This window comes from Lepus europaeus, chromosome 9, assembly GCF_033115175.1.
Source record: "Lepus europaeus isolate LE1 chromosome 9, mLepTim1.pri, whole genome shotgun sequence".
Classification (NCBI taxonomy): domain Eukaryota; kingdom Metazoa; phylum Chordata; class Mammalia; order Lagomorpha; family Leporidae; genus Lepus; species Lepus europaeus.
The window spans coordinates 106141058-106166232 of NC_084835.1; the positions used below are offsets into that span (position 1 = coordinate 106141058).

General features: G+C 49.2%; 1 protein-coding gene across 1 annotated transcript in view; it reads right to left on the reverse strand.

The window, feature by feature from the left end:
* The window catches only part of ALPK2 (alpha kinase 2), a 116432-nt gene that overhangs the window by 51585 nt on the left and 39672 nt on the right, over positions 1-25175 (reverse strand). The window contains exon 4 of the mRNA XM_062200033.1: positions 17115-18789. Coding sequence (XP_062056017.1) covers positions 17115-18789 — 1675 coding nt within the window. The remainder of the gene's footprint in view (positions 1-17114; positions 18790-25175) is intronic.

Here is a 25175-nt window from a genome sequence, read left to right on the forward strand (position 1 = left end):
GGTTCAAATCTCCACTCCACCTCCAATCCACCTTCCTGCTAAAAAAACAAAACACAAACAAACAAACAAAAAAAACCACCCTGAGAGGCAGCAGGTCCTTACCACCCACAGATCAAATTCTGGGCTGCTGACTTCATGCTGGCCTGTCCCCAGCTGTTGCAGACATTATGGGAATGAACCAGTGGACAGGAGATCCATGCTTATCTCTCTCCTCTTCACTGCCTTTCAAAAAAAATTTGTGAAAAATGTATACTATGAAAAAACTATGTATGGAGTTCAAAAAATTTGGCAGCAAAATAAGCATCATTTAATTTCATTTCTCCTTAAACTTTTTGAGACGCCTTCATATGTTCCACTGAGCCAATTACGACTAACACGGCACTCTGTTTTGTTTTGTTTTATTTTGTTTTGTTTTGTTCCATAACACGGCACTCTTAACTATGGCCAATGACATTGCAGGCTTCTCTGTCCAGCATAAGCTAATTGGCCCAGAGTTTCCTCCCATGATGCCTTCTTAGTGGTTACATTCACTTGCTAGGTGGATAGGGAAGTGATTAACCTGAACTCCTTTAAAATTTACATTAAATGGACAATCTCATGGGCACAGCCCTGAGCTTCAGATCACACCTGGGGTCCCAGAGTGGCTGAGCCCAGTCACTTTCCAGCCACTGTTCCGTCAATGTATAACAAGACAAGCACCTGATAGCTCAGCTCACGCCAAGCCGCCTGGAGGAAAGGAACGCGCACACCTGACTCTGAGCAGCATCATTTTCACCAGGATCGTCTAGGCATCCAAGGGTACTGTGGAGTCCCCCTGCTCTGGCAAGGTCCACATGGCCTGGGGGTCAGTGTATCCCGGGCACCTGGCGGGAAGGTGCAGACCCGCAGCATCCCCACTGTCTCATAGCAACGCCGATGCCCGGCGTGGAGGGGAAGGTCCCATCGCTTGCTCAGAGCCCTTGTTCTGAGAGCAGCCCAGCCACTGAGATGGGGTTCTAACAATGAAGGCTGCGGGCTCATTTGTTTAAACTGTTTATTAGTGTATCCTGAACAGGTAGCCCATTCATGCATGGTACACGGTTCCTAAGGTACACAGTAAAAGCGACAGTGGCCATCTCTTCCGCCCAGTGACTTAGTCCCCTTCCGCAGAAACAATCGCAGTCACCCGTGAGTTTATTTTAGTTCCAACGAGAGCTCAAGGAACTCAGACCTAAAATGGAATCTGGGAAGCAATTCCATGTCATGGCTGCAGATGAGGGCCTGGCGTCAGGCAGACTCCGTTCAGAGCAAGGCTCCTCCACTTCCCAGCCCAGAGCCTGGATAAGAATAGGACTTATCTCCTGGGGCAGTGGAGATAACGAAATGAGAAGAGGGCTTAGCACAGCCCCTGGCACCTATTTCCACTGAAGGCATGTCAGACAAGATCGGGGATGGGGGGACTGAATGTGCATGTGTGTGTGTGTGCGCCCATGTGTATGGAGGGCACATGGCACTCTTTCTGGGGGAAGCTCTAAGCCTTTGTGCCTCAAAGCATGGCCACCCGAAATCCCTGGGAGTTTGTGAGACACACTGCCCCTCTCCAGACCCGCAGAACCGGAGAAGCAAAGCTGCCCTTTGACAAGCTCCCCAGGAGGAGAAGCAGTGCCCAGCCCAACCGGGGATCCTCCAGGACCTGGGCCTCGGCGTCCCTGCTCCCCAGGGAGACGGTGCTGCTGTTTGTCCACCTGCAGACCCCAGCCCGAGACTCCGCCTGATGAAAACTCAGGACACAATGTGATCCCGCTCTTCCACAGCTGATCTCCGCGGGCGCCGTGACCTGCGACCTCAAACACGGCTGGAATGTGTCCTCTTTTGTCCCAGAGCCTGACGGTAACCTGATAGATGGCCTCCTCCAGGCAGGGAGGCATGTTGTTTTTAAAGTGACACAGGAGCCACCATGGAACCCGTCCAACAAGCAGCAGAGCTGCCAGGATGCCAACTGGGACACCTAAGCCCTAGCGCTGGGGGCTGCCGGAGCCACAGCTGCTCAGGAGAAATATGGCTGTAAGGTATAAGAAATAAGGCTGTAAGGGTTGGGGGCTGGGGAGCCAGAGGGGCTCCCAGAGGCTCTGTTTGCTGATTCTATGTTTGAAAGCACTCAGCACCACTAGGCATGCATAGGACACATGGAGCAGCCCTTCCCCTTAAGATCAAACGGCAACTATACCCACAGACGCACGGCACCGTGCACAGCAGCCAGCGTGAGCCCTGTGTCAGCACAGACACTGGAAGATGACCGGGAGCATGGAGGTCCATTCATTGCAGCCAAGGGGACGGCTGTGTCTGAGGAGGTAGGAGGCCAGGGTGGGGAGGGACTGCCTCCTTGCTGCTCCTTGTCGCTGTGAACCTAAAAGTGCCCTAAAAGGTAACATCTCTACATAAGAAAGAGAAAGAGAGCTACGGTTGTCGCTGGATCAGCTGTAGTAGAGAGAAGAAAACCCAGGTTGTGGCCTGCAGCGGTTTGGTTTTTGAAAACCACAATTACAACAGAAATAACTTTGAGCTGGGCGTTCCAATCAGGAGCCCCTGGCCAGATGTGGTTAGTGAGCCCTCGACGCATGCCTTGTATGGCAAAGGAAGTCAGGCTTACCTTTTATTTCATTGTCATTAATATGTGTGTACATTTTTTAAAAAGCTGGTGTGTATGATTCGGTTAGGAAAACTTCAAGTAGGTTTAGAAACATGGGGGTAGGTGAATCTATTCTTTAACCATTCATTTCATGAGCTATAAGTGCAGATCAAGTGTCTCCAATGGAGAGTTAACATCAGAACTGAGATATGTCGTGGGTGGAAAAGGTGAACCAGATGTTGAAGACTTAATGCCAAAAAAGAATGTGAAGCATCTCATTAATAATTTTCATTATTTCATTAACCTAGTGGCGCACTAGGTTAATCCTCCGCCTGAGGCGCCAGCATCTCATATGGGCACCGGGTTCTACTCCCAGTTGGGGCACTGGATTCTGTCCTGGTTACTCCTCTTCCAGTCCAGCTCTCTGCTGTGGCCCGGGAAGGCAGTGGAGGATGCCTCAAGTGCTTGGACCCTGTATGCGCATGGGAGACCAGGAGGAAGCACCTGGCTTCTGGCTTTGGATCGGTGCAGCACCGGCCATTGTGGCCATTTGGGGGGTGAACCATCGGTTGGAAGACCTTTGTGTGTGTGTCTCTCTCTCTCTCACTGTCTGTAACTCTACCCATCAAATAAATAAATAAAATCTTTTAAAAAATAATTTTTATATGGAAACCCCATTTTGATTATATTGAGTTAATCAAACTTATCATTACAATTTATTTTGCCTATGTCTGTACTTTTGAAAGGCGTGGCCTCCAGAAACCGCGCGATCACCTGTGTGGCTCACCCTCATGCACGCACCACTGGTAGCACAGTGCATTGGGTGTTTGCTTAGATGGTGCAGCTGCGTTGAAGCCTGCATGGCAGCTCCTCCACAGGCTGCACTGAGTCACTCGGCATTCCCATTCCCAGGCTTTTTCCCAAGAGAATCCAAAGCCCAAGTCCACGTCAAAGCGTGTACACGTGTGTTCATGGCAGCATTATAACAGCCACAAAGTGGAATGACCCAAATGTCCATCCGCCAATGCATGGCTGCACGCAGATGCGGTACATGCAAGCAATGGGATGAGATTTAAGATCGACAGACGCTCCTGCATGGGTGACCCTGGAAAATATTAAGCGGAGAAGCCAGACACACAAAAGCTGCCTTCTGTATGATCCCAGGTGTATGACATGCCCAGAATGGGCAAACCCACAGAGACAGGAAGTTGGTCAGGGCACTGCAGGGAAGGAGGTACAGGTTCCTCTGCAGAATTGCTGGTTTCAGTGAAACCATGGATTGGTTCCCCCACCTGTCACAGAGGAGGGCATGGAATTTAGCCAGAGTCAGCTTGGGCTGATTTGCATCCCCCTGAGCCCCTGAGGACATTCGACAAGATCAGGAGACATTTTTATAGTCACAGCTGGGGTGAGAGTGAGGGTAAGGACTTGTTACTGGCCGGGGACACTGCTGACCATCCTGCTGTGCACAGGACAGCTGCCCACAGCAAAGACCTCTCCAGCCCTGGTGTCAGTAGTTTGGGGGTGAGAACCCTGCACAGGGGGCTGCTCAGAGGCCCCTGCCCCTGCCACCGCCTCCTATGCCCCATCCCTGAAGTCGGATTCCAGCCATGGCCTTTCCTGAAGACTTCGTCCTGGAGCCCACTGCAACCCCGGCACCTGCAGGACACCAGTGACTCTGGGGACATGGAGACATTCTGGGCAGCGTTGTGAAAGGGCCAGGACACCAGGGTGGAATCCTAGCCCCCGGCTGCACTCTCTGGGGCTTCCTGAGTGCCCGAAGGTCAGACTTCCTGCACAGGAAGCAGCGCCACGCTGGGTGGAGCGCCACCTCCTTTGTGGTTCTCTTATCCACATGAGATCTTCTAGGCCAAGGACAACTGGAATTTGCAAAGTCCGCTTCATGCACGGGCCCCTTCTCCAATGCCCAGAGTGAAAACCTGCAAGATGCCTGCGTTCCCTGTGAAGTCCCTCACTTCCCAATGACCCATTCTGTCTATGGTTTTCCAATGGCTGCACCACCAACGCAATGGCTGGAAACAACACGGGCTTATTATCTCGCACTCCTGGAGGTCAGAAACTCAGCACGGGTCTTGCTGGGCCCAAGCCGAGGCATCAGCAGGGCTGCTCCTTGCTGAGCCCCGGGGGAGAGAATTCCCCTTCTTTTTCTCACTTCCAGAGACGGTCTGGAATGAAAGGCATGGTGCCTTCTTCCAGCTTCAAAGCCAGCAGAGTAGCTCCTTCCAGTCTCTCCCTGCCCTTGACTCCTGCCTTCCTCTCTCACTGATGAGGACCCTTGTGATCACACAGGCCAACCCAGCGGCCCCACACAACCTCCCTTCTCAAGGCCAGTGGCCCTCATCCCGTTCCTTTTGCTATAGACGACAGCGCAGTCACATATTCTGGGCATTGGGATGTGACTGTCTTGGCGGGGGCATTATTCCTCCTACCATATGATATGGACAATCTGCTGGCGGGGGGGGGGGGTGGCGAGGTCCTCAGCCACATGCTGCCATCCTCATTCTACACTGTGACTTTTGTGGACTTGGAGAATTGGCCTGAGGGTTGAGATAATGATGTGCTGACTTTCCGGATTCTAATTCTTAGCAGACTCGTGCCCTGGTGTGGTCACACAGAGCCTTATGAACGGCTTCTCCATATTTACACCTTTGTGGAGTTTGCAACGAATTATTAAAAGTCAGTATATTTTCATATTATTTTAGGCTACTGTGTTTCCAAGCTGTTGTCCACCTTCCTGAGTTTAAACCCCTTGACCACATGGGCCCAGCAGATCATGTGTTGATTATAAACTCAACATTTATTGAGTTCTTCTCACTGTCAGGTACTGGGTGTGCTCAATAAAGCTAAGCACTGACGCACATGGAATTTATAGTCTAGCAGAGACGAATCAGAACTCTGTCGGCCTAATCCAGGGGTGTTTGCAGCAAAGACTATGAAGTCAGGAAAATAAAAATTACAGGAGCCCGAGGAGGGCGTGAATCAGGAAGGTTACACAGAGACGTTCGTGTCATGAGAGTGTTAGGAGATAAACAACATTTGACCCCTGGGCTGTCCGGAGTAGGTCAGAATCCTCCAGAGTCAAACCTATAAAGGGAGCACCCTTGATCTCCCAGGGGATGGGAGAGTCAACCCCATGCAAGCTTTAGGAAGTCGTCTTAATTTGAGCTGCTCCCCAAAGCAGACACTGAGTCAAGAATTTGGATGCCGTGATAGGCGTGGGAGGTGATCCCAGGGAGCCTGGGGAGAGAGGAGGAATGTGAGTGAGGTGCATGGTGCCTGCATGAGTTACGTTGCTGCTGTGTGGCTGTCAGGTGCCTGAGCTCAAGGGGTCTCTAGGGAACTGCGTGATGCTTGTCTTCCGACCATTCTGCAGGTGGAAGGGAGGCTGGGACGGTATCTACCAGCTCCCATTGTCCTTTGGTTGAGGAGTTTCCTGACTTCCCAGATACACTGCCCAGTGTGGCCAAGCTCTCAGGCAGTGGGGACTTGTTGGGCGATTATCATTTCATAGATAATCCCCACGGAGCTGGGCGATGGGGGTCTTTGATGTGATTCTGACACTGCTTGCAGTCAAAATTCCATGGTCGTCATTATCCTTGTCACCTTCAGTGAGTGCTGTGTTGATCTGATTTCCGGTGTTACCACTTAAATCAGATGTGCCCTGGGCGTGGTCATCAACGTCCTGGAGCCTTCTGGGCCTGCTCACAGTGTTGGGATAAGAAATACAGGAAACACCACGTGTCGGGCATTAATATGTGCCAGGAATACACGAACACTCAATGAATAGTTATTTTTTCTTCTTGCAGATGATGATAACACTTCAGTTTCTCCCATGATTAGTGCCAGCTTCTGGTCAAGTTTAAAGTTGGAATGATCTGAAAATGAACCTTCGGGATGGTCTCCTTTTGGTGCTAACTATATAACCGACTGTAGGATTTGTGACTCATTGCTTAGTTGTAGTAAATAGCTCCACTTCAGAAAAATGCCCTACTAACGGGTCCCCCGTGTCACACCTGGAGCACAATCACATCATCATAGTCCCCATCACCTGTGAATAGACCAACAAACCCAGATACAGCAGCTTCCCCACGAAGCTATTTTAGAATGATTGGGGTGCCTTTGGTCGTCGACTACATGTTACTATACCAAATGGCTCCCAAGTCACTGGGGGCTGGGAGTGTGATTTCTGAGGGTGATCTTATGTCATAGCTCAGGCTACTATCACAAGATGCCACGGAGGGGGCGGTGTCAACAAGAGACATTTATTTCTCATAGTTCTAGAAGCTGGGAAGTCCAAGGTCAAAGAATTGGCTGGCAAAGGCCCTTTTCCTGGCTGGCAGATGTGCAGCTTCTCACTGTGTCCTCAGATGACAAAGAGAGAGACAGCAGAAGCAAGCCCTCCGGGTGTCTCTTCTCACACGGCACCATCCTGCCACGGGGCCCCACCCCTCTGACCTCATCTAGCCATAAGCACCTCCAGGGGCTCAGCTCTTAGTACTGTCACACTGCAAGGTGGGACTTCAACACGTGAAGTTTTGGGAGACACTAACATTCAGTCCACAACACCCACTTACCCCTGCACAGCGGCTTTCTCCTGTGGCAATCTGGCCACTTATAATATACAGTCTTTCTGTATATGGCTCTAGGGAAACAGGAAAGGAAATTGCATCCATATTTATGGCTTCCATTTTTTATAATGGTAATTCATTTTAGGGCCTCTTGGAGCTCTGGTCCAGCGCCTAACTTTGGGGTCTGTGTTCGTGGTCGTGCTATGCCCTCAGTGATCAGAAGGAAACACCCTCTCATTGGCTTTTGAACAGTCTCTTAAGGAAGTTGGAAAGGCTGTAGTTCCAAACACAGTTTTTCTCAGTAAGATGGATGGGAGTGTATTTAAATTCTAAAGTAGCTAGAAGAGAAGAATAGAGGCTATTGCCTTTTAAAACTACCACATGTGTTGCCTGTTGCCTTTGGCTGACTCACTTATGTCAGAATCACCGTAAGGTGTAAGAGCATCAAACAGAAACGCGACCAAGGCCTTGGCTTAAGGACTGCCAGTGCCCAGAAGGTGTGACCCAGGCACAGAGCTGAATCTTTGTCTCACGACACCATACAGCTCTCAAGGGAAGCAATGACATACCCAGCACCTTGTCACTTGTTTACAAGCACTTTCCCAGATCCTTAAATATTTTGAAAGCATGGTTTGGCCCGCGCCGTGGCTCAACAGGCTAATCCTCCGCCTTGCGGCGCCGGCACACCAGGTTCTAATCCCAGTTGGGGCGCCGGATTCTATCCCGGCTGCCCCTCTTCCAGGCCAGCTCTCTGCTATGGCCCGGGAAGGCAGTGGAGGATGGCCCAAGTCCTTGGGTCCTGTACCCGCATGGGAGACCAGGAGAAGCACCTGGCTCCTGGCTTTGGATCAGCGAGATGCGCTGGCCGCAGCGGCCATTGGAGGGTGAACCAACGGAAAGGGAAGACCTTTCTCTCTCTCTCACTATCCACTCTGCCTGTCAAAAAACAAAAACAAAGCATGGTTTGAAGTGGCTGCATAGCGTTCCCAATTTATTTCATCATTCCCCTACCATTAAAGAGCTACATTGTTCCCAGTGTTGCTTTACTATAAATCACGCTTCAGGAATAAAAATTCTTGTCCAGATGGCTCTGTTTATACTTTGGATAATTTCATTAGATTAATCGCCGGGGCATAATTTACATCGTACTAAATATTGCTGATTGGCCATCACGAAACTTGGAACCCACCTGCACTCCTCCCACCAGCAGTGTAGGAGAACACCTGTTTTTTCACAGTCTTCTCAGCAAGATAGAGCATCAGCTTAAGACAATATCTGTGAAAGCTGAGATGGGGGAGGGGATGAAGGGATGGGGGTGGGGGAGGAGAGGGGAACGGAGCTGCTACACTGATGATGGGTTTACGCCTTGCCTCTTTGAGTCCTTTGCCACTTTTCATTGACCTGCTCTGCGTTTCTTCCATCATTTGCCCTGCCTCGACATTACAGGTGCTTTTCTGCATGCTCCTTGGTTCTGGAATTCTGTGTATGGCAGAGTTCTCTGGTGCAGAATCCTTACGTCTTTATCGATTTGTGTTTCCTTTTATGGTCATGAGAGCCTTGTCTCACCCTGAGGGCAACAATTAATCTTTCCCTCTGATAGTTTCTGGCAGTTGATGCAGGACTTCAGCGCGCAGGGAACTTAGAAACCTTCACGTCTCATCCCTTTACGAGGCCCAGGGCGGAGAGAAATTGCTCTGCTTAACACAGAGCCAGCACCAACGTCAAATATTGACAGATCTTAGTTTGTTTCTCTCTTTCTTTTTTAATCAGTTATTTATCTATAATACCACTAGTAAATAACTACCATCTCCTTTAAAAGATATGAAAACACGTCTCTGAGAGCTAGACTTCTTCCCTCCGTGGAGTTAGCCGCCATTATCACTTTGGTGTATACATTTCTAGACTTAAAAAATACAAATGCATATTTATCTACCTATGGACAAATATCATGTGCCATTATAGGTTGGTTTGGGGCATATGGTATGGTGTGGTTGGTGCTGTGTTGCAATGTGCCCCTCTCCCTCTGTGGAATGTTCTATTGAGCCATTTCTCTGTGAATGCTGACCTACACAGACAATCCTGCAAACATATCTCCTTGGGCCTGTGAGCAAGAATTTCCCAAGATGAGATTTTTGAAGTGAAACTGCTGCATAGGTAATGCCCTTTTAATTTTAAAAAGATATTGCCAAAGTATGTTTTTGCTGGCAATGACCATTTCCCCAAATCTCAACTTAGTATCACCCTCCTCCATCTGATGGGTGAAAGAGCCTATAATTTTTAAAATTTTGTTTTCCTAACTACACGTGAGATTGAACATCATAAATTTATTGATTATTTCTCCTTTGAAATTCAAATTTATTGACCTTAAAATTTTTTTCAGTTGTTAGGAGTGTTATTTATTTTGGAAATTAATCATTGTCTTCCACATATTCCCCCAAGTGTGTGCCTTTTCTTTTATTTGTGGATTTTTTTTTCTGGTTGTTGTTCTTATTTAGAAAATTTTATCTCGGGGTAATCAAAAAATTACCAAGTGTTGATTTTTGTTCTTCATGTTTCAAGAAGACTTTATCCCTTCAAGGGTGTACAAACAGCTTCCAGTAATTTTCCCAGGCGTTTGTAGCTTAGCATTTTTATTTTCGTCTCCATGTTGAGGGTTGATTCAGATCCCTGGGCAGGCACAGATGTCTCCTCCTTGCTATGGCTGACTATGTTGGCTTGGACAATGTGTTTTTGCCTGCTGGCTGGCAGGCTGTTATTGCCACCATGAATCCAACTCCCATATGTGGTGGGTTCTCTACGCCCTACCCAGTTTGGTTTATCTATTGATCTACAAGGGCTACTATCACACTGCTAGGATCACCATAGCTTTAGCATTTGTCTTGATATTTGGTTGGTTGGTTATTTTTATGTTTTTTCCACCCCTTTTCAGAAGTACAAGTTCATCTTTAATCATAGCTCAAAAATAAGCAAATAAATAAAACCACACAGCACTGACTGCAGCCCCCAGCTCCAACCCCAGGCAGCGGTGAGAGATTTGTTACAGTGGTGAGAGATTTGTCACAGGGACAAAATCCTGCCCTAGCTGCCAAGGGACCCTCCTCTCACCAGGCTCCCCTTCTGCCACCCAAATTTCTGTCACCACACAGCTCCTCAAAATAAAACTCAGCTGCAAGTGGCACACCTGTTTTGGATTAGTTACAATAAATCAGGATCTGGTTTATTTCAGTTGACCGGACAGGTGAAGAGCAAGCAGCATGGATAGTGCGCCAACTAGAAAGCCCAGGAAGATCCCAATGGGGGAATTTTTTTCTTTTTCCTCTGAGGGCAAAGAGGTTGCGTCCTGTGGTTCCCAGATTCCCGAGAACCTTTACAGAAACGTGGCAAGTTCATGTTCACTCCACATCTAATTAAGCCCAGAGTCTCCCAGACTGGCTCAGCTTGTTACAAATGCAGGCTCAGCGAGTCTGGGGTAAAACCTAAAGACTTGCTGTTTTTTAACCTGTACCTCAGCAGGTGACTCCAGTGCAGTTAATCCAAGCCCTCAGTTGGACACCCTGCCCTGGGTCCCCTGAGCAGACCCGGACCACCTGAGCAGCAGGAGCCGTGCGGGGCCTCAGGGCAGCCCCTCCGCTGTGGCACGTTTCCGTAATGAGTTGCATTTTGAGATGGGTCTCGCGGGAGTGGTGTCCCTGTAACAGAGATGCGGTGTTCGTTCACCTGCAGTGTTTCCTGGACAGAGGGAGCCCGAATGGCCGGCCCCAGTGATAGAATCTTGATCAGGAAAGGAAAAAGCCTTCTCACCCAGGCGGCAGGGACCTCAGCAAGGTGTGCGTGCCTGGCCTCCCAGGCGCGCTGAGCAGCACCCACGCGGACTCAGGCCCACGTCTGCCTCTGAGTGCTCAGCGGCCTCCGGCGTGCTGTACCGAAGGATTGGCAGAACTGCTGCTCTGCGCTTGTGCGGGTTTAGCGTCCACCGCGCAGCCCCCAGGCAGCCTGAGCCGCCTCCCTGGCCGGTCCCCGTATGTCCGTGGGTTTCCGTTTCCATTTTGCTTCCGTTGGTCTTTGGCTTGAAGTGCTCTGTTTCCTAGGTGACCTGAGGGGACTGCTGTTTTCCCCCAGAAGCCCTTACCAGTATCTCTATGTGCTTTTGCCGAAAACGAGGTGTTTGGGAAATGCAGCTATCACAGTAGGACAGAGAGTATCTTCCATGCAAAGACGACCCATCACTTCTATTATACAAATCACCTGGAATGAACTGGGTTTCCTTCCTTGGCTAAGATTGTAAGAAGTCAGGGGGCGCCTTCTAGAGTCCCTGAGAAAGCCCCAAAGTACTGCCCTGCTCAGCACAGTGGAACTTGAGCACCCAAGACAACTCTTCCCTTTCACTGTGCAACACCGTGCCTCCCAGTCACGTGGGGTCCACGGCTGGGCACCCCCACCCCCAACCTAGTAAACTCAGGACCTCTGGGAGGGACTTGAGCATCTCTAGGAGGGTGCTTCGAAAGTTTTTGGAAAATAGAATTAATAAAAGATAGTTTGTTCTGGTACAAAGGAATTTTGGAATCCCTGCTTTTCCATGAACTTTTTGAAGACACTTGGAAGATAGCACATGTGGCTTTGGAACCCCTCCAGGGTTCTCAGCCCGGGAGGTGTAGAGAATCACTTGGGAGCCTTTAAACCTCCCAATGCCCAAGCCACGCTGCGCGACTCAGGCAGCTAAGTGTTTGGAAGCTCCCAGGTGAGTCCAGGTAGAGGAAGGGCTGAGGCCCCTGCCTGGGGTCTTTTCTACAATGAGGAAGACATTGTTCTCTGTGACCAGGGCTGCCAGAACTTCAGGGCACATGGGATCACCCAGGAATCTGTGTAACATGCAGGTTCTGATTCCAGAGCGCTGGACCAGGGCCAGGGAATCTGCATTCGTCGCCAGCTGGTCTACAGCACACGGCCAGTAAGGCTGTGGGTCCTAATGGCTTTTCCTTGATTATTTAACACAGACTGAGTGTATTTGCTGCAGTGAGCCTGGGCATTAAGGGATCCTGCAAGTCTGGGACAGTGAATGGCAGAAGGGGCCCAGCAGGCTTTGTGATGAAAAACAAAACAAATGTTTGTGTTACTCCTGGGCCGTGGAGTGGTGCTGACAAGAGGTAGACTGCCAGGCTGCCACGTGCTGAGAGATGAGCAATTAGGGAGAGGTTGGGGCTGCTCAAGTCTCTGAAGTCATTTGTTCAAACAGTTGTCAGTTTGGGCAGACACATTCTATTATTCAAGTAAATTCATAATCTCAGGTTGTTCTGTCCCACATCCAGAAGCTGTGTTTCGAGAAGGCCACGTGTACTTTCCCATGTGTGCCCTGCCTGTTACTACACAGCGTGTGGATTTCCATGAGGCTGTTTCGCACCTCCTGCCCAGCTAGGCTGAATCTAGATTTTACAAGAAGTTCCTACACCATCAGCTCAGATCTGCTCAGCCCAGAAGAGGCCAAGTGATTGAAACACAGCTAGGAGCTGGTGAGCTAGGGTGGCAGGTGGCCACCTTAGGAGGCGTGTTCAAGGCCAAGGTTAACTTGGACTCCAGGTCTCTCCTAGCCTTTGGCTTTCTGTTTAAATCAATCCTTGGAGGGAGGGCAAACATAGGAACTGTGCGGCATCCACATTGTCTCCTTCTTTCCAAATGATGCATAGTCCTGATAACTGCTCTTTAGAAACCGGAATACACTGTTTCTCTGACCTCTAGTTCAAGTGGACTCTTTATCTGTTCAGTGTGACAGGTTCATCTGGGCCACTCTTTCTGGTTGGACCCAGCTCTTGGCCACGAGGTTGATGTCATCCTGGTAAAATCCCCAGCAGGTAAGTGGCCATGAGCTTTGGTCTCACCTCAAAGAAGGGGTGAGAAGCTGATACCTTTATGGAACATTTACTGCTGCCTGGCAGTTTGTTAAGTGTTCTTTTTAAAAATAGACAAAAAGCCTTCACAATAAATGGTGCTGGAAAAATTGGACATTCATAGGCAAAAAAGAACCTCAACTTAAACCTCACTTTGCATAAGAACCAAAACAAGCCATAGACTTCAATGTACAACATAAAGCTATAAAACCTACAGACAAAAACATGGAGGAACATCTTCAGGATCTCAGTTCTTAGACTTGACACAAAAAGCACAATGCATAAAAGGAAAACATGGGTAATCTGAACTCCATCAAAATGAAAAACTTTTTTCCATGAAAAGTCCCTGTGCTGGGGATGAAAAGCCAAGATAGAATAGGGAGAAAATTTTTGCACACCAACAAAGGACTAGAATACGTATAAAACTGTCAAAACCATAATAAATCGAATAAGAAAATGGATCCAACAGAAGTTTTATCAAAGAAGATATGTAATAGGCTAATAAGCACATGAAAGAAAGGCTCGGCATCATTAATAGTTAGGAAATGCAAATGAAAACCGTGATGCAATATTGCTAAACTGATATCAAAGTGGCTAGAATAAAAGGAAAAATATTGTACCACCATGTGCCGGTGAGGGTGTGGGGAAACTGGACCCTCATACATTGTTGATGGGATGAGAAAATGGGTCTCCTCCCCTGGTATCTCATTGTGTCTATGCAAAACCCAAAACAATCCCAAGCATTTCAAATAACAGATATTCAGCATGTACTCCAGTTCTATAGCTATGTATTTAGTCTGTGATGAGCGCCTACTGTGTGGCAAGCGCTATTTCAGGCACTTGGCATACGTCAGTGAACATATCACCTCCCATCACAGATCACCTTCTATGCTTAGTGGTGTTGCCTGATCCAGAAGATTCTTAACTACCAGGACCCAAGAATACATTTCCATACTGTACACTGTTGACCCCATGACCCCAGACAGAAGTGCAAACCTCTGCGGTGATGCTGTGCGCCTGTGCATACGGAAGGCGACACAGCACTTTGGATTTCAGACTACAGATGATTTTACCCACAGTGTGGCCGGGAAAGAAACCCAAGATGGGCGGGCTGTCAGGCCTAGCTGCTGAGTTGGATCAGGAAAGTGAGCTCCAAACCAAGATGAAGGATTGGCAGTATGACCCTTGAAGATGATTCAAGTTAGCCTGGGGTACCCTCTCTATTTTCCACTCCCTAACTGGGATTAGTTTTGTAGTCTTCCATAAATGTAGAGAAACTGGGGGCTTTCCAATCCTAGCCTGGCTGAGTACTATTTCAAGACAAATCCTAGCAAGATGGCCTTGATCGGAAAAGAGAAAAAGGAAGACAGAAAATAAATACACCTGGAGACATGGGTCTAGGCAGGAGACAGTCTGCAGTATTTGCCTTGTTTGTAAGACAGGAAAGCAGAGGGATGGGATTTTCTCAGAATGCTAAAAGCACTATGCAGATGAAGATAAAATATTAAAAGGGAAGCTTCTGCTCACTGTCTCTCCCAAAAGACTCCTAAAGGTAAGTGAATGAGGCAAATGTATTAATGTTAGTCCCGATCCAGGATTCTTAACCATGTGAGATTTTTAGGTTCTTACAGGCGTTGAGGGTTCTGAGACCAAACATTGACATGTCTTTGGACTCAGTTATGGAAAGATTCGGCAATCTTTTTTTAACAGTCTTATAAACAGCTGTGTTTAGTTCCCAATGATCCGCCAGTGCCTCTGTGACACATTGACAATAGCATTTGGCCATTTGCTGTAAATCTGGGCACATTGTCTACCTGTCCAAGAAATACAGGCACCTCCTACAATTAAATGGAAACTTTTGGCTTGGGCAAAGGACTCTCCTTTCTCTAATATGCCAGTCCTGTGGCAAAGTCTTTCTCCTTTAGTCAAAGGAAAATGTATCCCACAGAAACAAAAATCCTATTTCTAAAAGGCTGCCCAGAACGGCTTTTGAATCTCACCTGCCATTCAAGTTTTTCACTGTCCCTTGAGTGAGAGGTCCGCTCTGCTAGTGAGCACCGCCAGGTGAGACACAGTCCCTGCTCCCTACAGAAAATGCAAGCTCTTGGGTTTGCTTTCAGAACAACGATGAGTTATGGGATCAGTGCCTTAGTCACACCTCCAAAACCCGGGTCAGGCTTTGAGCTGATGGCAGTGTGGCAGAGATGTGAGCGTACCTCAGGGAGTTCGAGAAAAAACAGAATTGAATTGAAAGCTAGGTTTACTTTGTGCAAAAAGCTTTTTGGAATCTTTAGTATGCATTTGCTATGACCTCTTTGGAGATGCCTCATAGGCATGGATTTCTAAATTTGGAGCATCAAAGTTAACTTGTATTTTACTTCCATCTTCCATAGCCTTTTTGAGGTACTCTTGTATATTCATGAATGCATGCCTGTGTAAGCAAAAGATCCCCACAAGAAGTTCCAGAGAGTGCTCAGGACGGGTGACCTTGGCCCTGACATGGCCGGGTTCTTTGGGCTGCATCACTAATAAACAGGGAGGCTGAAGTTGACTGGACTGCTCTGTCTCAGAATTCAGTTTAGGGTACGAGCTGAGCATGAAAAGGGACTCCTTCCATCAGCTAGAAATTGCCTCCCACAAGAGTGGGTCTAAAACTCCCGTTGTTGATTGCCCCCGTCCCTCCATATACTCCTTTTGGGCCCCATAATCCTACCCCCTCCCCCATACCTTTAACCTGTCCTAAATGAATAAACAACTGAGGTGAGTTAGGAAGATATTTGATGAACAGAAAAGGAAATGTTTCATTCACTGGCAGGAAACCGATTCATGTTGCCACTACATTTTGCATGCGCATTTGGAGAACCCAGCTCTGTAAGCTTGTCTGTAGCTGTTGGTGTGTGAGCTGCTCCATGGCGTGTGGGTTAAAGAACTGAAGAGGACCAAGCTGGCTCTCCTGCAGAACGTGCAGTAGAAATGCAGCTTTTCTCTGGCCACTGTGGCCAGCAGGACAGGGGGGTGTGCTCGGATCTGGAGATCCTTTGGTTATTTTACCACTGGGTCTTTGGAAATCAATGTATTGATTTTTTTTAATTGTCTCACAGAGAATTCAATGACTTGACACTTGGGAATCTTTCATTTTCCTTGGAGTCTAGGCAGTCTTTACCATAAAAATAATACTAAGTCCTTACCACAAATTTGAAGAGGTACACAACCTCCAATGAAGATAATCAATGACTTTTTAAAGGCATTCATTTTCAAAAGTCAACCCTTAGCCATAGGACAGTATCAGTGCAAAATCCACTTACAATTCAAAATATATATAAGTTGTGTATCAAGCATAACTTCCTTTGCATGATAACTATTCTCATGAATGTAATTCCATCTCTTTAAAATATATCCCCGAGTCCTGGTGAGTTTTTTTAAGCCTCGCTTTGTGGTCTAAGAAAAGCAAAATAAAACAAATGTTCAATCAGAAACACCCCCACTGGCACAGCAAACCTTGCTTTGTCTACCTCCCCCAGCCCCATCGGGAGAATTCTGCAAGTCTTTTGGAAACACTGAAATCTTCCATTGCACGATGAATTCTGATGAAAGCCAAAACTTGCCATCTTCCAAGTAAACCCCCAAAAATGACTAAAAAGAAATGTCCCCCCCTTTTTTGAGGCTACCCCCAAAACATTTGCTGGAGAAACTTTCTGAACAGTGGCATTGCCTGGTGAAATGCGTGCAGTAGACAAAGTCTCGGGTTTCTTTCTCCAGCTGTCCAGGAGCCCATTAGTGGCTCTCCCTCCTCTCGGCCTCCTGCTATAATTAGGATGGCTGAGGGTTTATCTGGGTCTTTTTACAAAACCAGATTTCCTTCCTCGCAGCAGCAGCTGTCATTCACAAGTGCCCTGACGGTCTCTGGAGACTCACTCTGATTTACACGATGGCACGGCCTCCGTGTCTGTGCCATGAAGGAACACTCACACACACGCACACGCACACACGCACACGTACCTTTTGCCTCGTGATTTGGAAAGCGAGGAGTCTTACCTGAAGAGGATCGCTGTGGTCTGGAACCTGGCTTCTTTCCATCGGGTCATTCCCCTGCATCTGTTCTGCAAGGCTTGCATCCCTTCCTTGGGGGAGTGAGGCTGCGGGCGTGGGAGGGGGTTTGGCGTCTCGCTGTGTCTGGGCTGGTGTAGCATGTTCCCCTGCGCGGACACGGGCAGTCCCGGCAGCAGCGTCTGCCCTGGCCAGGGGAGCCCCTCTCACAGCACTCCAGATCGGTGGGTGCTCAGCAGTGTCCCAGGGATGGAGGAGATCCGAGGACTCCGGAGCGCTTTCTGGCAGGTTGGCCCTCAGCTGCCTGGGCCTTCCCTTTGTTCCCAGGCGCCTCCCCCTGGGAGGTTTCTGGGAGCCCTGCTTGCTCCCCGAGTCCCTCTCCCCCACAGTCCCCGGGCACTGCATCATCCCCGACCCCCCAGCCCAGGGCTCCGACTCCTTCTCTACCACTGCTCTCTCCGTGGTTAGCAGAACGTCGCCGGGTAACTCCTCTCCCGCTTCGTGGCTGTCTCTGGTTTCTCCTTGAATTCCTGGATAATCATTTTCAGCAGCCTCGGAAGCCGCGGGGGGTGCTGGAGCGCTCCCCTGTTCCTTCCGCGGGGCTGGTCTTGCGGGGTGAGGTCCCAGCGTCCACAGGGCCGGGGAGCTGGGCCTGCAGGCGCTGCTGCTCCTCGTCCCCACTTCTTGGGGTTGTGAGTGATGACCACAGAAGCCAGCAGTGGCATCCATAGGCCCGGTGTCACCCGACACCCGAGGCCCACAACCCATTACACTTAGGAAATGCTCACGCCCACCCAGGCCACACTCACTGAATTCCACCTCTTCGTCATCGCTTTCTAATAAAAAAACATGCTCAGTCCCCTGCAGGTTCCTTTGCCAGACTGCATTAGAGTAATCCGTCATAACATCGGAACATTCCAGATACTCCAGGTCATCATCTGAAAACTCCTCCGTGTAGGTTAGGGTTATCTCTGGGCAGAGTTCATAGTCACTGTCGGAGTCTTCGCTGGAAACTTGTGGGCTGACTTGCTCGTGGTCCGGGGCGCTGGCTCTTGGGTGAAGGCATTCGGTCACCAGGGAGAGCGGGAGGCTGCAGCTGATGTACTTGTGTGCTTTGGGCTGTTGATGACGGGAGGCTGACTCTGCATCACTAGGGCCACTGGCGTTGAGGCCATCACCCATCGGCTGTGCTACTTGGGAATGCCCCGTCTGGGGACAACTCTCATCTTGTTTGTCGGGAGTATTTGTTGAATGGAGAAAACACAACCCATCTAGCAAGTCCTCTGTGTTACTGTTTTGCCTCGCGTCTTTAACATCCGGGACAATTTCAGAACTGGATGCATGAGTGGCGTCCGTGGCCCGTAGCTGGAGTGAGTGTGGACAGTTGAGTCTGTGGGGGTCGGAACCAGCGGTCAGGGGCGTACCCCGAGAGATGCTTCCTTCCTCCTCCCAAGGACATTCTTCCTTGTCAGTTTGATTTGCACTTCCCTCTTCATGTGTCCCTGTTTCCTGTTCCCAACCTGCGTCCCTGTCACCTTCCAGGGTAGAAGAGAGCTGGGGGTTCTCTGCTGAGCGCTGGACCTCAATGGAAGCAGAGCAGCAGATCATCCCGAAGCAGTTCTTAGCCGTGACCTGATAAACAGCAGCATCGTCCGCGGTACAGCTGGGAGGAAAGGAAGACAGGTGAGTGTGCCACGCCTGCACGTGCATGCCCACATTTCCCATGTGGTGGCCTGCAACCAAAACGACCATTCTTTTACTGCATCCGGCTAAGGGTGTGCAGGTCCCAGGCCACAGTGGAGAGAACTCTGGGAAGCCCCACCTTCCCCCTTGCAGCTGCCCACAACCTTCCTCCAAACTGGCAATGCTGAGATGTGTTTAGATGAATGGGGGAAATGGTTTATATTCTGGTTTTTTCTGTTATTGTAAGTCCTCTTTATGCTATGGTCATTATTTTTCTGGAGTGAGATGTTGTGCGCAAGTCACTAATGTATTCTGCTACTTGCTGTGGAACGGCTTGAGCAATAGCTCTTCTGAAGACCACGCTAGGAAGGCATGGCTCTTGCCAGGGCACTGCAAAGATAATACCATAATAGGATTATGTGTCCAGAGGACAGTGCCATTTCCTCTTTAATTTAGCATGACCTAAAGGTCTAAACCCCCGCCGTGATCCCCACTGGCTGGAAACTGACGTCCACATGCTGTGCTGCCCAACACAGATCAGGCCAGGTGTTGGGCTTTGGGCCAGCATGCGAGGGACAGAATCCTGGACCAGACTGAGCCTGCTCACCCTGTTCCAGGACAGCCAGGGCTCCCATAGCTCCTCCTTTGTCGACTGGAGACACCCAGAACCCAGCGCAGGCTTCCTTGCTCTCAGGGCCCCTTCCCCAGGTTCTGCGGTCCCAGTAAAGGCTTGCTACCCTTGCTTGGTAAGTTGCAGTCTTTCTCATCTGAGATTCGCTGACCCCACTCCGGGTATTATTGAGCTCCGAAGTCCACGGTGATTTCCAGAAGGCAGGAGCTGCGGGTCTGGCTTGGACGGAGATGTAACGCTTTGATCTTTATTGACTGTCCTCACTGTAAACCATGCACAGAGGTCTACTTAGGAGTCTGCCCTGGATTCAGGCAGCTAGATCCGTCTGTCTTACCCTTCTTCTTCCTCACTGTGGGGAGTCCTGTGCCTCCTCCAGCCAATAGGTGCTCCTAAGTCCTGAATCACGGGGTACTCATTCCAGAAGTCAGAGCCTAATTCCTTGATGCCTAGTTGAGCTGAGAACCTGGATCCCCAGCGGAAGCCCCTTGCCATGGCTGAGGTTGGCCAACCTGGTCTGTAGCTGCTCCCTGACTTCACTTCGGCTGATGGCACAGGAAGAATGAGTAAGACAGCTTTCGGGGGGGGAACAGTACCTGCTTCAGTCTATCTCACAGTCATTCAGAGGCCCAGATGACAAATCACGGCAGACACTTCCTGCTACCTGTGTTGTGCGAGAATGCGGAAGTACCAAGACCAAGTACCACAGCTTCTCAAGAAGCCTGCAGAGAGCTCTGTTGAAACTTCTTGACTCAGGGCCAGCGCCGCGGCTCACTAGGCTAATCCTCCGCCTGTAGCGCCGGCACACCGGGTTCTAGTCCCGGTCGGGGCGCCGGATTCTGTCCCGGTTGCCCCTCTTCCAGTCCAGCTCTCTGCTATGGCCCAGGGGTACAGTGGAGCATGGCCCAGGTGCTTGGGCCCTGCACCACATGGGAGACCAGGAGAAGCACCTGGCTCCTGGCTTCGGATCAGCGCAGTGCGCTGGCTGCAGCGTGCTGGTGGCGGCCGTTGGAGGGTGAACCAACGGCAAAAAGGAAGACCTTTCTCTCTGTCTCTGTCTCTCTCTCTCTCACTGTCTACTCTGCCTGTTCAAAAAAAGAAAAGAAAAGAAAAAGAAACTTCTTGGCTCAGAATCCCTGGTTGTAGGGCCTGAGAACCTGCTTTTAAACCCCATGGCCATTCTGATAGAAGCCGCCCCTGGCCCATCAATGGTGACATCCTCACCCCCCTTCTCTTTAGTCAGGCTTCAGTCTCCTCACTTCAAGCTGAATCTTTTCAGACAAGACACCTGCCTCCGCTGCTGTCTCACACTACCCGCATCATGCTCTGCATGAACAATTCAGTTAATTCTTGGAGAATCGGCCTCAGCGAAGAGCTCCCAGGGAGCCTAAGAGGGCATTGTGGTCCACTGGGAAATCCCAAGTGGTCAGACTGGCTGACCACAAGCCCTCTGCCAGAGGCCCCACCTACCCTGAGGTGTGTCACCAAGCCTTGTGGGCGAAGAAGAAAGAGAAAGAGAAGATGAGGCTGGAAGGCACAGAATTCCAGGGAAGAAACTAAAAGAGGAGGGAGGCGGAGGTGGTTCCCAAGAATCCAGGAGAGAACGTGAAAAGAATCTTGGAAAAACATGAAGGAAATAATTGGGCTCAGTACAAGTATATTTAATTTCTTAATGACTAAATAAGCAGGCGGGAGGTTTTCATAATTTGATGATATATAATTTTATGGGACATGTGTTTTAATTGATACAAAATTTGCAATCCATCTTAAGACCACTCAGGAAAGAGGACAAGGAGCTAGATTAAGTATAATTCACATCTTACTGGCTAATTAATGCCTTTGAGTTATGCCTTGAGACTGACATATCCTTGACAATTATCTCAGCATCCTAAAGAAGACAGGGAAAAAATTGGGCAAAGAAACCGGCAAGTGTTGAACACTTGTCTGCCCACCACATGCAAAATTGCAGCTCAAGGAGTTGAGTGATTTCTGCAAGATGACGAAGCGGGTAGGCACAGAGCTGGGACAGGAAACCGAGCTTGTGGCTCAGAAGCTGGGACTCTGTGCATGCTCCTGGAGAAGTGATCCAGAGAACGGACATGACAGGGTATAAATGGGTTGTTTTGCAAATGAAGTGTTTCTTAACAGTCAGTTGGGGAACTTGTGTAGAATGTGTGCTGGAGCCCAACATTATAGAAGAGTGCAAAAGGTGGCAAGGAGATGCTAAACACACGGTCCAACCCTAATGCGATGAAAAATCTACAGAAGGAAGTAGTGTTCATTTCTCAAAGAATCTGCAACTCTGTGCTGAGCCGTGCAGTGCAAACCAGCAGGGAAAGGGAGTCCACTGGAGGCCTTTGGCGGTAGCGCTGAAAGTGCCCTGTGTGGATGGAGGTGTACGGTCTGTGCAAGACGCTGACATGGCGAAAGAAAGAAAACCAGGACTCCAGTCACAGAGGAAAATCGGCACCCTGGGCGCCTCTGAGGAGACAGCACTCATCGGAGCTCTGTCAAAGGCCCCTTCCCATGAGTCTTCATCTCCAGCCTGTCTGGTGGCTCCCAGGAAGACCCCACCCACAAGACACTTCCTGTCATCTGAGAGGTCACCCCCTGTGGTTAAAAAAAAAGCCACAGGGGCCAGCGCCCGTGGCTCACTTGGTTAATCCTCCACCTGCAGTGCCGGCATCCCATATGGGCACTGGGTTCTAGTCCCGGTTGCTCCTCTTCCAGTCCGGCTCTCTGCTGTGGCCCAGGAAGGCAGTGGAGGATGGCCCAGGTGCTTGGGCCCTGCACCCACATGGGAGACTGGGACGAAGCACCTGGCTCCTGGCTTCAGATCGGCATAGGTCCGACCATAGCGGCCATTTGGGGAATGAACCAACGGAAGGAAGACCTTTCTCTCTGTCTCCCTGTCTCTCTCTGTCTCTCTCTCTCTCTCACTCTCGCTTACTGTCTAACTCTGTAAAAAAAAAAAAAAAAAATCCGCAGAGGAAATTGTTTAACATCATTGTGGTCTGAGGCAGTAAATAACAATTGGACCAAACAATAGGCCAATTAAAAGGGAAAGGTGGGGCCAAGCCCCGTGGTGTAGTGGGCTAAGCCTCCACCTGTGGCACTGGCATCCCATATGGGCACCAATTGGAGCCCCGGCTGCAGCTGTTCCCATCCAGCTCTCTGCTATGGCCTGGGAAAACAGTAGAAGACCGCCTAAGTCCTTGGGTCCCTGCACCCACATGGGAGACGTAGAAGAAGCTCCTGGCTTTGGATCCCCCAAGTTCTGGCCGTTGCAGCATCTGAGCAAATGAACCAGTGAGGGAAGACCCTCTCTCTCTGTCTCTCCCTCTCTCTGTCTGTAACTCTACCTCTCAAGTAAATAAATACTTGTTTTTAAAGGGAAAGCTGAGAAATGAGATGTCCATAGGGATCATTGAAATGCTCAGGTGCGTGCCTAAAGATCTAGCACAAGGCTGTAGGACTCTAAGCTCTCGCCTCTAACTGACCTTAAGCCTTTCCTCTGGCGCTGGCAGGAAGTGATGGTCTTGGCAGAGCTGCTGTCTGGCTGAGTGCTGAACACCCCGAAATGCACCCAGAGTCCCTCAACAACTGGGAGGTTGCTTTGGTTCAAAGTGAGAACATTGCAACCATTTATCTGACCACGAAGCCAATTCAGTGGCAACTTCAGTGGCCACAGGTGAAGAACAATGTAAATTTTAAAGGATTTGCTCAGAAAAGTCACTAAATAAGCAAACAACATGAAGCCTAGGGACAGAGAGAGAATCTCATTTCCACAGCTGCCACATTACTTTGTTTAAAATGCTCAGTTTTCGACCAAAAAAATAATTACATGGGCAAGGAGGCAAAGCATGATCCATACACAGGAACACAAACTTCACCTAGACTTGCCAAGACTTTAAATCATCCTTTTAAAATATGTTCAGAGAACTAAAGTATGCCATGTCCAAAAAGATAAAGTTCCAATAAGGACAGGGAAATTATAGATATGGGGCCAGCGCTGTGGCTCACTAGGCTAATCCTCCACCTGCAGCACCGGCACACCAGGTTCTAGTCCTGGTCTGGGTGCCAGATTCTGTCCCGGTTGCCCCTCTTCCAGGCCAGCTCTCTGCTGTGGCCCGGGAGTGCAGTGGAGGATGGCCCAAGTCCTTGGGCCCTGCACCCACAAGGGAGACCAGGAGAAGCACCTGGCTCCTGGCTACGGATCAGTGTAGATCAGGCCATGGCGGCCATTTGGGGGGGGTGAACCAATGGAAGGAATACCTTTCTCTCTGTCTCTCTCACTGTCTAAGTCTGCCTGTCAAAAAAAAAAGAGAGAGAGAAAGAAAGAGAGAAAGAGAGAAAGAAAAAGAGAGAGAAAAAGAAAAGAGAGAGAGAGAAAGAAAGGAAGGAAGGAAGAAAGAAAGAAATTATAGATATGGAACAAATAGAAACTCTGAAGTTGGAAATTGCAATAACTGAAAAAGAAAATTTCACTAAAGGACTCAACAGCAGATGTGAGCAGGCGGAATAAAGAGTTCCTGAGCTTGAAGCTGGACAATTGAGATTACTAAGTCTCAGAAAAAGAAATAGAACATAATGGAGAAGAATGAACTGAATCTCGGAGACACAGAAGGAGCCACCAAGCTTACGAGATCTGTGTAATGAGATTCTCGAAAGGAGAGGGTCTAAAGGAGGAGCCAGAAATATTTAAAGAAACTGGCAGAGAAGGGACTACAATAATACCTTCCAAATCTAGATTTTGTCACAACAGATACTTTTGGTTTCCCTGTTGTGGCAAAGACAGTTTAATTTTTGAGGAAATAGGTGTCAGGTACCCACCACTGAATGGCCATCACCTGTCCATTGTTCTTTCAAGTAAAAATTGTACTCAAAGAAGCGACGCGTTCAGCTGACAGGTTAAATAATCACACAGATGCTTTCCCCCAAGATGACTCTGATCACAGCAAAATCCCAGGAGAGGTGCTTTGTGCATAGGTTCTGTTCTATTACATGAAGTTTTTTAAAAAATAGTTTTATTTATTTATTTGAGAGGTAGAGTTACAGACAGAGAGAGGGAGAGACAGAGAGAAAGATCATCCATCTGCTGGTTCACTCCCCAGATGGCTGGAGTCGGGCAATCCAAAGCTAAGAGCCAGGAGCCTCCTCTGGGTCTCCCACATGGGTGCGGGGGCCCAAGCACTTGAGCCATCTTCCACTGCTTTCCCAGGCCATAGCAGAGAGCTGGATCAGAAGAGGGGCAGCCAGGACATGAACCGGTGCCCATATGTGATGCTGGAGCTGCAGGTGGAGGCTTAGCCTACTATGCCTCAGCGCCAGCCCCTTTCACATGAGTATTACGTGAGATTTTAAAAGAGCTTTTACTGGGGGCCAGAGCTGCGTCATAGCGGATGAAGTCACCATCTGCAGCACCGGCATCCCGTGTGGGTGTTGCTTTGAGTTCTGGCTGCTCCACTTCCAATCCAGCTCCCTGCTAATGTGCCAGGAAAGTAGGGGAGGATGGCCCAAGTGCTTGGGCCCCTGCACCCATGTGGAAGACCAGGATGAAGCTCCTGGCTCCTGGCTCCTGGCTTTGGTCTGACCCAACCCCAGCCGCTGTAGCCATTTGGGGAGTTAACCAGAAGATGGAAGATCTCTCTGTGTCTCCCTCCTTCTCTCTCTCTAATTCTGCCTATCAAATAAATAAAACTAAAAGAGCATTTAGTGAGTCATCACAATTTAATAAA